Source organism: Anolis carolinensis, chromosome 5, assembly GCF_035594765.1.
Source record: "Anolis carolinensis isolate JA03-04 chromosome 5, rAnoCar3.1.pri, whole genome shotgun sequence".
In the NCBI taxonomy this organism is placed as follows: domain Eukaryota; kingdom Metazoa; phylum Chordata; class Lepidosauria; order Squamata; family Dactyloidae; genus Anolis; species Anolis carolinensis.
The window spans coordinates 61,535,786-61,548,727 of record NC_085845.1 but is presented as its reverse complement, the minus strand read 5'-3'; the positions used below and the strand labels follow the sequence as shown (position 1 = coordinate 61,548,727).

Sequence of the window (12,942 nt, the reverse complement as noted above, 5' to 3'; positions counted from 1 at the left end):
CCCCCCGACTCTGGAATGTCCTCCCTAAAGAGATCAGACAGGCCCCCACTCTGCCCACTTTCCGTAAGGAACTGAAAACCTGGTGGTTCCAGCAGTTCTTTGAACAAGATTAGTCTCATGATTCAACAAAGCAGACCCTGCTTTGTACATTACTTCCCTTGGCCCTACGACATGCTGCATAAGCTTCACCTATCCCTTAAAATGGACCATGTCACCCCAGTCCTGACACCCGATCCTCAACCCCGCGAAGGAAAGCTCTGACTATAACTATGTCTATTTTAATTGAATGTAATTGATGTCTACTCTAATTGCACTGTTTTGCATTGCTACGATGTTGTTTAGTATGGCTGTTGTGTTAAGTGGTTGTATATTGTTTCGACAATTGTCTGTTTTGCACACATGTTTGGAAACCATCCTGCATCCTCCCGAGGAGTTAGAGCAGTATATAAATAAAGTATTATTATTATTATTACAAGGAACCATCAGCTCCTGCATTTCCAATCCCCTCTTACTGCTCAAAGAGGCTACTGAATGTTATGTTTCTAGTTTTAAATAAACCACCGTTCTTGCCAATTGTGAAATAAGAATAACTGTAGAGTAATGCTGGTTACTTTAAGCAATGATTTCTTCATTACTTAAAGTAGCAAAATATGATTTATGATTTTTCCCAAGAAGTCTTGCTGAGTTGTATTTTGCTTTGAAAAGAAAGCATTTTGCCTTGCGTCTTGCCTACATTGGTAACTCTTCAGTATCAGGTGATCATCTTGTTCTTTCACAGACTTTGAGCTTTAGATTTAAGCTGTTTATGTGGCTGTGCTTATACATTAATAGTTGTTATTGTTACTGAAATGTAAATAGTTTTATTTCTTATTCTGAATCTCTCTGAGAGCTTTGTTAGGTGGCACTTTCAAATACATAAAATTATTTACCCAAGCTTACCTTTTGTGCATTAAAGGTATATCAAAACATCGCTGAGTATTTAATCTGTTTACAGGAATTGTCACGATTGGGGAAGAAAAGAAGATTTGCACAATGTCTGAAAATTTCCTCAGGATGTGTGAGTCTAATGAGGTGAGTGAAAGTATGAAAGGGAGAAAGAATTAGCAGATGATGGCTGGATTTACACTGGTGGCCTATGTGGATGTATTCTAACCTGTACTTTTTCATCTGTGGCGGTCTCTCTCTCTCTCTCTCTCTCTCTCTCTCTCTCTCTCTCTCTCTATATATATATATATATATATATATATATATATATATATACTGTCCTACTTTGAACATTGCCTCCTCTATGTATCTATGATTAATCCATGGAATGTATGTGAAAGATACTGCACCTTGAACCAGGTGTTCCACACGATTAAACTGATGTATTGACAATTTTGAATGGCTGTTCCAGGGGGGGTGGGGGGTATGGGGGGAGGGTGGGGTGGAGGGTGATACATTTCTAAGGACTGTTTAAAATGTCATTTAAGAAATAGTTACCTTTGGAACAATGTATACTGAAATAAGTTATGTATGGCAAAAATAGTTAATTGTTATGATGTATCAAAAACAAAAAATCAAAAAAATAATAATCCATGGAATGTATGTATCCTGAGCACTATCCTGCTGTAGTGGTACAACTAAGACAATGAACAATTATCATACTTTCAAACTTCCAGAAGCCAGTTGGTTTTCAGGAAGTAAATGGCCACAACTGATGACAGGAAAAACCCGGTGGGAATATGTATTTACATTCTGCTACTAATACTATTGGAACTTGGCCTTTCATTCTCTTTACACAGTGATGTTGCAACTTCAGGTTTTTTTTTCTTGAGAGCTCTCTTAACATAAGCCCCATTGACCTACATAAAGAAGTGCTGGTGAGACAGTTCAAAGATCACAAGATATAACCTCACAGTGCCATCATTTCTCATTATGCCCTAGACTCCCTTTTTCAGTACAAAAATATAATAGAATGAAGGCAAAGGTGTGCTGCAGCTGCATTGGGTTGGAGATGTTGGTCCTCCTCTTATTCAGGCATTTATTATACACACAGGCATGTGTTAATAATCATACCCCACAGTCACTTACGGACCCACCGCCACAACTTTACTGTTAGCAGGCAGTCATACTTGGTTACGCCTGCTCTCCTATGGATGTATAGTACTGGTTCATGCATGCCTAAAATCTAAGAAATAGTGAAAATTTCAAATAATTAAATTTTGTTAAGTATAATTAGCCACAATAATAATAATAATGATAATGATAATAATAATAATAATAATAATAATAATAATAATAATGAAAATAATATTTTTATTTCTTACCCGAGTCTCCTTGAGGCTTGAGGCATGGCACAAGACAGTGAAAAGCACATCATTATGAAACATTATATAAAATACATATATTAAAATGTATTTCTATGAAAAACAGATATTAAAATACACAGAACAAAGAATAAAATACAATAAACACAGGACATGAGTTAAAAACTGAGTGGCTAGGCCTGCCAGAAGAGATAGGTATTCAGTTGCCTCTTAAATTCTGACATCTGATTTAGCTATCCAAGCTCTTCTGGCAGGTTGTTCCACAGTCTTGGGGTGGCCGATGAAAAGGTTCTCTAGGCAACAGTTGCCAGTCGGGTTCTGGCTGGCTAAAGTAGCCCCTCCCTCCCCTCCCCCAGGACCTCAGTGTCTGAAGCAAATTGTTTGGGAGAAAGCAATCCTGTATCACAAAATATCACTAGCTATCAGATCAATTTGAATATAATTTCCCTGATCCCACAACCTGCATGTAAGTCTTAAGTTCCCGCTTCTATATTTAGTTCACTTTATTCTATTTCTTTCTTTAATTCCTCAAGCCCTCTTCAGTCCCAGTATCAGTAGAAAGGTCAATAATAAACAAAATAAATAAATAAGATGAAACCATTATTTGGATGTGGTTTGCAGTTCTGGTTTGCAGACATATTTATGGTTTGCATAGCTTGCCATAGTTCAGAAGTAATCAGTTCAGAGAAATATCAAAGCCAGCTTCTAACCAGAAAGCAGAGAAAGGAACAGGAGCACACATGAAAATGAGGGAAAGTATGATGACCAGATGAAGAGATAGTTCAAAACTTGTTCACTTAATGTGAAGATATGATTTTTGGCTCACTTCAGTTTCCCAATCAGGCCCTACCCAATTTGGGTGAAACATTTTTTATTGCTGTAGGAATGAAGTGTTTTGAGTGATTGGAGACCAGGATTTGGATTTCTGCTCAATCATGGAAATCTTTTGGGGTGACGATGGGCGGGCAAAGTCACCTTCTCACACCCATGTGGGAGAGTGTTTATAAACCTCAGCACTGCCTTAAAAACCTACAAAAGACCCAAAATAAGGTCTCTGTAGAAGTCTTATAAATCTTCAGGAGTAATGCAAAAAAGATAGAAAATCCTCAGTCACATTGGTACAGTAGAATCTCACTTATCCAACGTTCTGGATTATCCAACGCATTTTTGTAGTCAATGTTTTCAATGCATTGTGATATTTTGGTGCTAAATTCGTAAATACAGTAATTACTACATAGCATTAATGTGTAATAAACTATTTTTCCTGTCAAATTTGTTGTATAACATGATGTTTTGGTGCTTAATTTGTAAATCATAACCTATTTTGATGTTTAATAGGCTTTTTCTTAATCTCTCCTTATTATCCAACATATTTGCTTATCCAACGTTCTGCTGGCCCGTTTATGTTGGATAAGTGAGACTCTACTGTAGTTGATTTCTTCTGAACCATTCAGATAGAGACAATAATGATTATACAGTTTAAACTATGCATTGTGGTACTCACAGAATGTGGTGTTTTGTTTGCTTTTTCATCTCCTTAATTTGAAACTTGCTTCTTTTATTGTTTTTGCAGCTGAACATGACGTTCCACTTGTTTATTGTGGCACTTGCTGGGGCTGGAGCAGCTGTCATTGCTATGGTAAGATTTAGAATACTTTGCCTTGTGCTGAGAATCATAATGAACATTGGCACAGTGAATGTTTGTGCTAACCACTCCTGCATAAAATGCTCTCTTATTAACTTCCACTTGTGTAGACATGATAATAAACATAATTTAATAATTCAGAAGACTTTTATGTCTTATATTTGAATATTTTAGGAAAGGAAAGGTCCTCCAGTATACATATACAGACCAAAAATTTTTGTGGAGTTAAAGTGCCATGTATGCTTTTTCATTTTATACACACAACTAAACAGCAGTCTATGCATTACATTAATATATCTGCCTAATCAAAACTTGAAAATGTTGCCCTTTTGGTACTACAACACTGTCCGTGGGTATGCTCGCTGCAAGATTCTGTATGAAAAATATTTCTAAGCACTGGATTGAAACACTCCCTCACCCATCACAAAGGATGGAAGTGCTCTTTTTGGAAGTGTCCCATTACTACTTTTCATTAATGTAAAGATATTAATAAAGCTCTTGTATGTTTTATATACATCTAAATGATAACTAAATCTCTTTTTTAGTTATCATGGTAATAAAATTGGGTTTATCACATCCTCATGTCAAAAATGCTTGTCTTTCTGTTCTGTGGTTGTTGGATGGGTGTCTGACATTGCTTAGGCATCAAACAGATAGAGACATGGTTGGTTGGGCTAAGGTTGGAGATGTGGAATACACATTAATCTTGCATGCTCAGTCTCTGCACATTATTTGCTACCTCTGCAGATTGGAACAATGATTAATTAATTCCTTAAAGGGGTTCAACTTTTAAAACTACAGTGTAAACACTTTTTGTTAATTATGTCTTATAATTAATGCAAATACTTGGCCATCTCCAGACCATCCTGGTCAATACGACTGTATGGGTAAAACAAATTGTCAGAAAATGTTGGTTGTTTTAGAGTTATAAGTAGAAATATAAGTTTTTAAGCAATCACTGTCTAAATATCTATCTACATGTATGTACTTATAAATATTACTTTATGTATATTTTTACTGTGAAAAATTGTAATTAAAATGCTGTGGAAAAAAGCAATTTGGAAATACAAACAACATTTTTACTCAAGGTACTTTCTCCGTAGGCCCCCAGAGTTAGCTTTGTATAGAAAAATGTTCACGGTCATAAGTATAATGACTATGAGAATAATTTTCAAATTGTGCATTAAAATTACAATTATAAGCATTGAATGAGGGAAGTAGTGCCCAGAATTTGCCATAAAGCAATAATGCACAAAAGAGATCATCACAGTCTTCAGAGAATCCATGCGAAGTCACTCACCTGTATTTGATACTGGGTGTAAATTGCCCTGGAACTAAGACAAATTGAAATAACCTACATATTCAAGAAATTTTAATAAAAACAATCAACTTGCCAGACATGGGTCAACTCATTCATCAGTCAATGTGAGGTACTGTGCCATACCACTCATCAAACAAGGAACCGATACCTTCTCTGGCTAGAGCAGCAAAGTGCAAGAGTTTAATCCATACTAAAAGAAGCTCTGATCCCGTCTACTCTTGCTGCCACTTCTGGCGTTTTTGAATGCCTGGGTGCGAAAATGGCAGCAGGGATGGCCTGGGAAGGTGCCCCCCTAAGGAGATATTGATGTTCTCCTTTCCCTATGGAATGGTCCACAACTTATCTACAGGTCATATCACAATCCATAAATCTGCCTCCAATTCATACATGATGTCAACATATACATGAGTATATATGGTAGATTCTTTGGTTTATTGTTCATTCTATTTATAGCTCAATTTGCCAATGTGAATACTCTCTTGGAAATTGTTCTAATTTTTGTTGATTAAGTCTTGGGAATTAAAAGCAACTGTGCAAAATTCCCATAGGTCTGATGTTTACGGATTCAGAGAACTGTACAGTCTGTGAGCTAACACCCTCATATTTTTAGCAAGGTAATTGTCCCATCTCTGAAGCCATCTGAACAAGTTTATGGAAGTTTTCTCACCTTCTTATAATCTCCTCCTCCTGGTTCTATATAACTGGGGGCAGTTAGGTTCACACCACACACTAGAACTGAGCAGGAAAGCGAAAGCCAATTGATGCAGGTGTGAGGGGTGATAAGGAATTTGAAAAAAACAAAACAGGAAACAGCAGGGCTATGACTGGGACATTTCCATATTGACTTTGAAACAGAAACCCAAAACAATTACATTACTAAACATTCAAATGTAGCTTTCAACTTCTGTTTCTGCCTTTGGTAGCTACTGCTTTTCTGTGTCATTTTCAGTCTCCATTGTACACAGTCTTTCAAATCCAACTGCTAGTTCTAACTAGAATTGATCCATTCAGTCAATGGAAACTTAGTAAGCCACACAGATTGGGTCTACAAAGGGTCTTTGTCTGTTGGCTATAGCAACTGATTTGATTTTGCATATGTATGTCTATACCAACACCAAATTGACTACAGAGAGGCTAAACAATTTTACATAGCAAGACATTGTTTTCAATTTTATGCGAAGCTACACTATATGGAATCAACATATTGAACTTTCCCTGGAAAATTTACTCACTGCTTTGTACCTTGAGATTCAGTCTCTTAGGTTAGATTTGCAGTGATCCAGATTAAATTTTGTCAAGAAAAGAGACATCTTGGCTGGCTAAGCAAAAGCTGGCTGAAGTAAGTTGAAGCTCATGCCAAACAATATTGCATGAGGAGAGAAATGAAATAAATAAGCAAACAGGAAACCAAACTGGTTCAGTGAAGAACGCTTGTTGCAAATATTATTTTAAGAGGTAGGAGTGTCCTCTTAGAAACAGGTCTCTGTAAGACAGAATGAAAATACTAAGGGATGAGTACTATATAAACGTTTCCATATATACCATATATATAAAACTCTGGATTAAGAGCCATCATGATGCACTGGTGGTTTGTGTGTGGGACCAGGATAGTGAGGACTAAATGCCTGCTCAGCCATGGGAACCCACTAGGTGACCTTGGGCAGTCACATTTTTCTCACCCTAAAAAGTCTACGGTAAACCTTTTTATAAATCATGCCAGTAAAACTCTATGATAGAGTTGCTATGAGAGCCAGCATTATGCAGTGGTTTGAACATTGTACTAGAACAGTGGTTCCCAACCTGTGGTCTGTGGACCACTAGTGGTCCCCAAGAACTAAAACATGGTCAGTGGCCTCATCATTACTCCACCATTGCAACGAGAGTGACTTGTCTTGTGAAACCTTATAGTGCCAAGGCAACAGGGATGTCAGGAGGGGAGAGGCTGACTACCCATGAAAGGCACGACAACAAGCCTCCTGACTGCTGCTTCTCTTCCTCCTACCTCCCCCTGAGCGGAGCCATTCCATGTGGCACCTGGAAGTGGGGATGCCTTGGTGTCTTCATTTTAGGCCTGTTCCTGGGGTTATTTGGAGTGCTGATTTAGAAAATTGCATTGGATAGACCACATCAGCTCTAGATTATTAAATATGATTTTCTGTGGGTGGCAACTACTAGATGGCATATGTTCTGTATCAGAAACTAGAGCTGATGTGGTCTAGCCAATGCAATTTTCTGAATCAGCACCACAAATAACCAAACAGAATCTAAAGTTTTTTTAATGACCAAATCTAAAGTTGAGTAAAAAAACTGATTAGTAACCCTTTTGGTACTAATGTTGGAGAGTCAAAGTGGTCCCTGGTCAAAGTGGTCCCTAGTCAAAGTGGTCCCTGGTTTAAAAAAAAAGGTTGGGAACCACTGTAGTAAAACATAGGGGGACTAATGTTCAAATGCCTGCTCAGCCATGGTACCCCTCTGGGTGACTTTGGGCAAGTTACACACTATCAGGTTTAAAGGGAGGCAAAGTAAACCTCTCAAATTTTGGCAAGAAATCTCCATAATAGGTTCCTCTTAGGGTCAGATGTCAGAAATGACTTGATGGCCAGCAGCAGCAGAAGCAACAATAATAACAACAACTGGAAATCCTTGTGTTCAAATTGACCTGAATATACATAACAACTAGAGTTTTGGATTATTTGACATAATTCATGGAAAATGCAGTCTACATTGTAGAACTTAATGGAATTAATCTGTCAATCTATAGCCCACTATAGCCTCATTATATAATCAACAATATAATCTGCATTGCCATAGCCAAAATAATTAGATAATAAAGGCCAATGTTGCTGACCACAATAGAGGAAAAGAAATATAGAAAAAATCAGTACTGCAGTGGTATGAATGGGTTTGCCGTGATTTTAAAATGACAGAAAACAGGCATTTGTAAAACAACAGGAAAAGCAGAATAAATGGTCCTGTCTTATCTTTGCCTTGAAATGCCCAGCAAATAACTTTGTTGTTGTTGTTGTTGTTGTTGTTTTTTTTTTGTCAAAGGGCTTGTACATGTCACAGCTTCCAAGAGAATCTAAGTTGGTGTAATCAAATGTGATGGATAATAAATGTGACCAAATGTCATTGTATCTCTTTCTTTCCTATTTTCCTCAGGTTCATTACCTTATGGTTCTGTCCGCCAACTGGGCCTATGTGAAAGATGCCTGCAGAATGCAGAAGTATGAGGATATTAAGTCAAAGGAGGAGCAAGAGCTTCATGACATTCATTCTACCCGCTCAAAAGAGCGACTCAATGCATACACATAAAAAATACCTTGTCTTACTTTCTACCATTGAATGCTTTGCTGTTTAACTAAAGGCCATCCATCTTTCCATTTTAAATCAAAAGTGCTTCTCACAAAAGATAGTTAAGGGTGACTTGTAAATCACCTCTGTACAATTCTTGGTTGTCCAGCACTTGGTTTCCTAATTAGTTACTAGCTTGTGTGATAAGTCTCTACTACAAAGCTCCTGAAACAGCCTTTTTTCCAACCCTAAAGTGATTTATTTTCAGTTAGATCAAGAATACTAACTATTGTCAAATACGGAGATGTGTTTGATTTTTTTTAAAGGAATCACTTTGTATGTGTTATGCATAACACCTTTTTGCATTGTTTCTTATATGTTTTTGAACAAGAAAAAATAGCTTTTTTATACTTTTTAGTTTTGGTTTTGGTAAGTACTTTAACTACAGGTATACTTCAAAGGGACCACTTGTACACCATGTACGATTTCTTGAGGAGGCACACCACTGACATTCCTTCAGATTTGGAAATCTTGCCAGATGGACCAGTGAGCATCTTGATGGAAGGTCCTGAGAACATTTTAAAACAATCAAAGGTGCAATTTCTAAATTTGTAAGAGTAGGTAAAATACAAAAAAAAAGTGCTTCTTATCTTTGTTAACATTGTATGATTCTCAATGTACTAAATGGAGTATTCTCTCTTTTAAAGTTTCATTGGTGGCTATTCCTGCTGTTTATATTGTGAGCATGCTCGCTGTGGTGCTTGTTAATGCATGGCCATTTGTCTCCTTCAAAGCGTTAGGATGCCATGATTTTCTTTCAAGAGTTGCAGTGTATAGACAAATGTTACATAGAGCTATGCGTATGTTGCTGCAGAATGATCGCTGTGATCCCACAATGGTTATGCTACATTGGAGCTGTTCATGTGCTGATATGAGCATTTGCTGCTTAGCTACATTTATGAAAGTGATATATCTATAATACAGCAACCTTTAAGAATCAGAAGTCCTTTTACCTGCTTTAAAAATTTAGGTGGATTGCACCAGTCTGAATGATACATGTACTGTATGTGATATATATAAGGAGGCTTCCATAAATGTAATAGCTTGGCTTGCAGCTTTCCTACACACATACTGGTTTACCTGTATTACGTTAAAGTGAGGTTAATGGCTGCTACTGGAGCTATTGTTTGGAAGTGTTAGTAATATATTTGAACCTTTATTTTGAGTAAGAAAATATTAAGAGAAAAGTCAGTCATGTTAATCTGAAAGAAGTACCTGTACTTAAAAAACACACACAAAAAATCATACAAAAAAGTAAAAAAAAATCAATATTATTGGACCAAAATTGGTGTTTTTTAATTTTTATTTTTGCCTATTTCTAATGCTACAAGAATGCTATAAAGTCTTTTAAAGTGATGTATCCTGACAAGACATTTTTGTCAGTGTTAAAAAAATTATAGCTAGTTTTGTGCACTTATTGGACCATTGTGAATTCTCTCTGAGTGTAAGTGCATTTCTAATAAAAGTTCTGAGTAAAACTCTTCTTTCTACTCTTACTAGTCATGCATCATCAGTAATTTTTACCAGTTCTTGTAGTAAGTAGAGGGTAATACTATAGTTACTTGTGGCATGTTTATGCATCAAGTAGTATTAGTTTAATTTTTTTGTTTTTTTATTATTTTTAAATTTTTATTTTTTACACTTTACTGTCTTACGGAATCAACATTTTCTGATAATGTGCAGTATCAGTATTTACCTTCTGCAAAAAGTATTATGAACCTCTTTCAATTCTATATTGTAGTGTTTCAGTTTTGTGTCTTAAAAGGAGTTTGTGATGATTTTTAAAACAGTGTCTTTTAAACTCATGTAATGATGTTGATGCTTTTGGCTTTTCTCTGGTATTAGAGTTTGTATTTTCACAAAGAATGCTTTGTAGCAGGCATTACAATTAATCTGTTTTGTACATAAATGTGCCAACAGCTTGATGGTGGCGTTTTTGAAATGTAGAACCAAGTGCTTGCAAAAATGTAATAAATACACTTGTGTACTTTGTGTACTTATTAGTAGTCAGTGTTTTCTTTTTCCTTGTCTCATAGAATGTCTTATTTGGAAATTTCAGGAGAATTATTTTAAAGTGACTGGTGTCTTACTTTTCAGAAAAGTATTTCCTACTTCGATTGCTCTTAGAATGACATTATATACCATTCGTTCATGTATAGAACCTGCATGCTACTTGATATAATAACATTTCTAAGTAACCTTACATTTCATATATAATATGATATAAATCTGCATAGATTATTTTAAAAACAATAAATCTGTAAAAATACAAATGTAAGAAATGGACAGCCATCATCACTGTCAGCTGCAATAATAAACAATGCAAAGAAGTCTGATTAGAGCTATCATTGAAAGCTGCACACAGTCTCTAGCTCTTAAACTACATAAAGGAAAACATTGCAATGTTTGGATTTCAGTTGAAAAGGCCAGGAGCCGTGGTGGCGCAATGGGTTAAACCCTTGAGCTGGCTGGACTGCTGAACTGAAGGTTGGGTTGCTGGCCTGGAGGTTGCTGGTTTGAATCCACGAGACGGGGCAAGCTCCTGTCTGTCAGCTCTAGCTTGTGAGGACATGAGGGAAGCCTCCCAGCAGGATGGTAACACATCCAGGTGTCCCAAGGGCAATGTTTCTGTAGATGGCCAATTCTTTCATACCAGAAGCGATTTGCAGTATGTTTTCAAATCGCTTCTGACACAATAAAAAGTTGATGATTTTGTGGAATGATCTTCCATTATTGAGCCATTCAGGATTATAATAAAAACTAAGAGGTGATTGAACTTTGATATGTTCCCAATGCAAAGCAGAATTTTCTGATTACTTCTAATGTCAGGCACAACTCTCTAGACGTAGCGCACAAAATATGCTACTGGGTTTCAAAAAGGTCTGATACCACAGAAATCGAGGATATTAGTTATAAGATACCTGTATTACCTATCATCCTTTAGTTTTGACAAAGAGTTCTGTACAAGCCTTTTACAAAATTTGAAGTATTCCCTTTTCTAAAAACCATGAATATATCTGGCTAGTGTCTTTAGTTTCAATGTTTTCAGCTGAAACCCAAATTGTCAATTAAAATGACCCCTATAAGCTAGAATTCTTCACATTTGCTTCAGCAGGACACACTGTATATTAGAGATGTGCGTGAAAAAATTTCCTTCGTTTCCTTCATGCTATTGTTTCATTTCAACTGTTCATCTACACAAAAAGAATGACATTTTCATAGAAAACGAGAGGCGTCATGAAAATAAAAGTTGCACAATCAACATGCTTGCTTTGTTTTCCTTTCATTTGGGCCCCATAACAATAAGCAGGTACTGACAGAGGGCTGCTTTCCTATTACAGCTGATGTGTATCAATGGGTGTTGATAATAATATTAATATTAATAACAATAGTACTCTGGGGAAGACTCAAACTTTTTAAAAGTTGGTGGGCTAAAAGAGGTCAAAATGCCCTCCATGTGTGATGATTTTCGCCCCTCTTGCTCAAAAACCGAGCCGTGGGGGGGGGGGGGGGGGTGAGCCTCGGAAGCCCTCCCATTGCAGCCAATGGTCTGAAAATTTTCTTTTTTTCATAAGCCAGACAAAAATTAATGTTGTATAGGCGGTCCATTTTTGTTAGCAGGACACAAATACAAAAATGAGATGACAGGAATGAAACTACACAAAACTTATATGTTAAGTCTAGAAATTCTAGTCATAAAACTACCCAAAAAACTGGGATCAACTTATCCACAAGCCAATGTAACTGTGCCTTCACTCTTATAAAAAAGGAACCACCCTTTCTCTCAGTAGAGTGGCAAAAGGTGATTGCTTAGCCTATCCGAGTGAACCTACAAGCACCAACTCTTTCTATTCTCTCTACTGTAGTGCTGCTTCTGGCCTTTTTGAATCCCTGGGTGGGGAAATGCCAATGGTGACCAAGGGTGACTGGCTTCCAAGAAGGTTGCTGTGCTTTCCTATTTTCATGGAATGAACCTCAGTGTATCCACAGGTCATATCAAAATCCATAATTTTGGACCCAAAACCTGCCCTCAACTTATCCATGAAGTCAACTTATACATGGTTAAATATTCAGAATTAAAACAGGTACTTAATTATCTTTGCCACTTATTTCTCACATTCAATGGGCCCAGCACTGGGGCCATGTTTTGACCCAAGTTTCATGTTGTTGTCATCCCACCACACACATATGTAGCCTTATCTGAGCACTGAGTCTTTGAAACTCCCCAAAGTGTCCTAACAGTGCACAAGCAAGTTCAGAAACAGAATGTACTCAGATATTATTTGGAAGTGCTTGGAAGAATTCATGTTATG

General features: G+C 36.8%; 1 protein-coding gene across 3 annotated transcripts in view; it reads left to right on the top strand.

Moving 5' to 3' along the window:
• Positions 1-10,625, top strand: part of gpm6a (glycoprotein M6A) — a 274,778-nt gene extending 264,153 nt beyond the window's left edge. For all 3 annotated transcript variants that reach the window (XM_062981388.1, XM_062981386.1, XM_062981387.1), the window contains 3 exons: positions 995-1,071; positions 3,883-3,948; positions 8,438-10,625. In XM_062981388.1, coding sequence (XP_062837458.1) covers positions 995-1,071; positions 3,883-3,948; positions 8,438-8,590 — 296 coding nt within the window. In that variant the 3' untranslated portion in view covers positions 8,591-10,625. The remainder of the gene's footprint in view (positions 1-994; positions 1,072-3,882; positions 3,949-8,437) is intronic.
• The last annotated feature ends 2,317 nt before the right edge of the window (positions 10,626-12,942 follow it).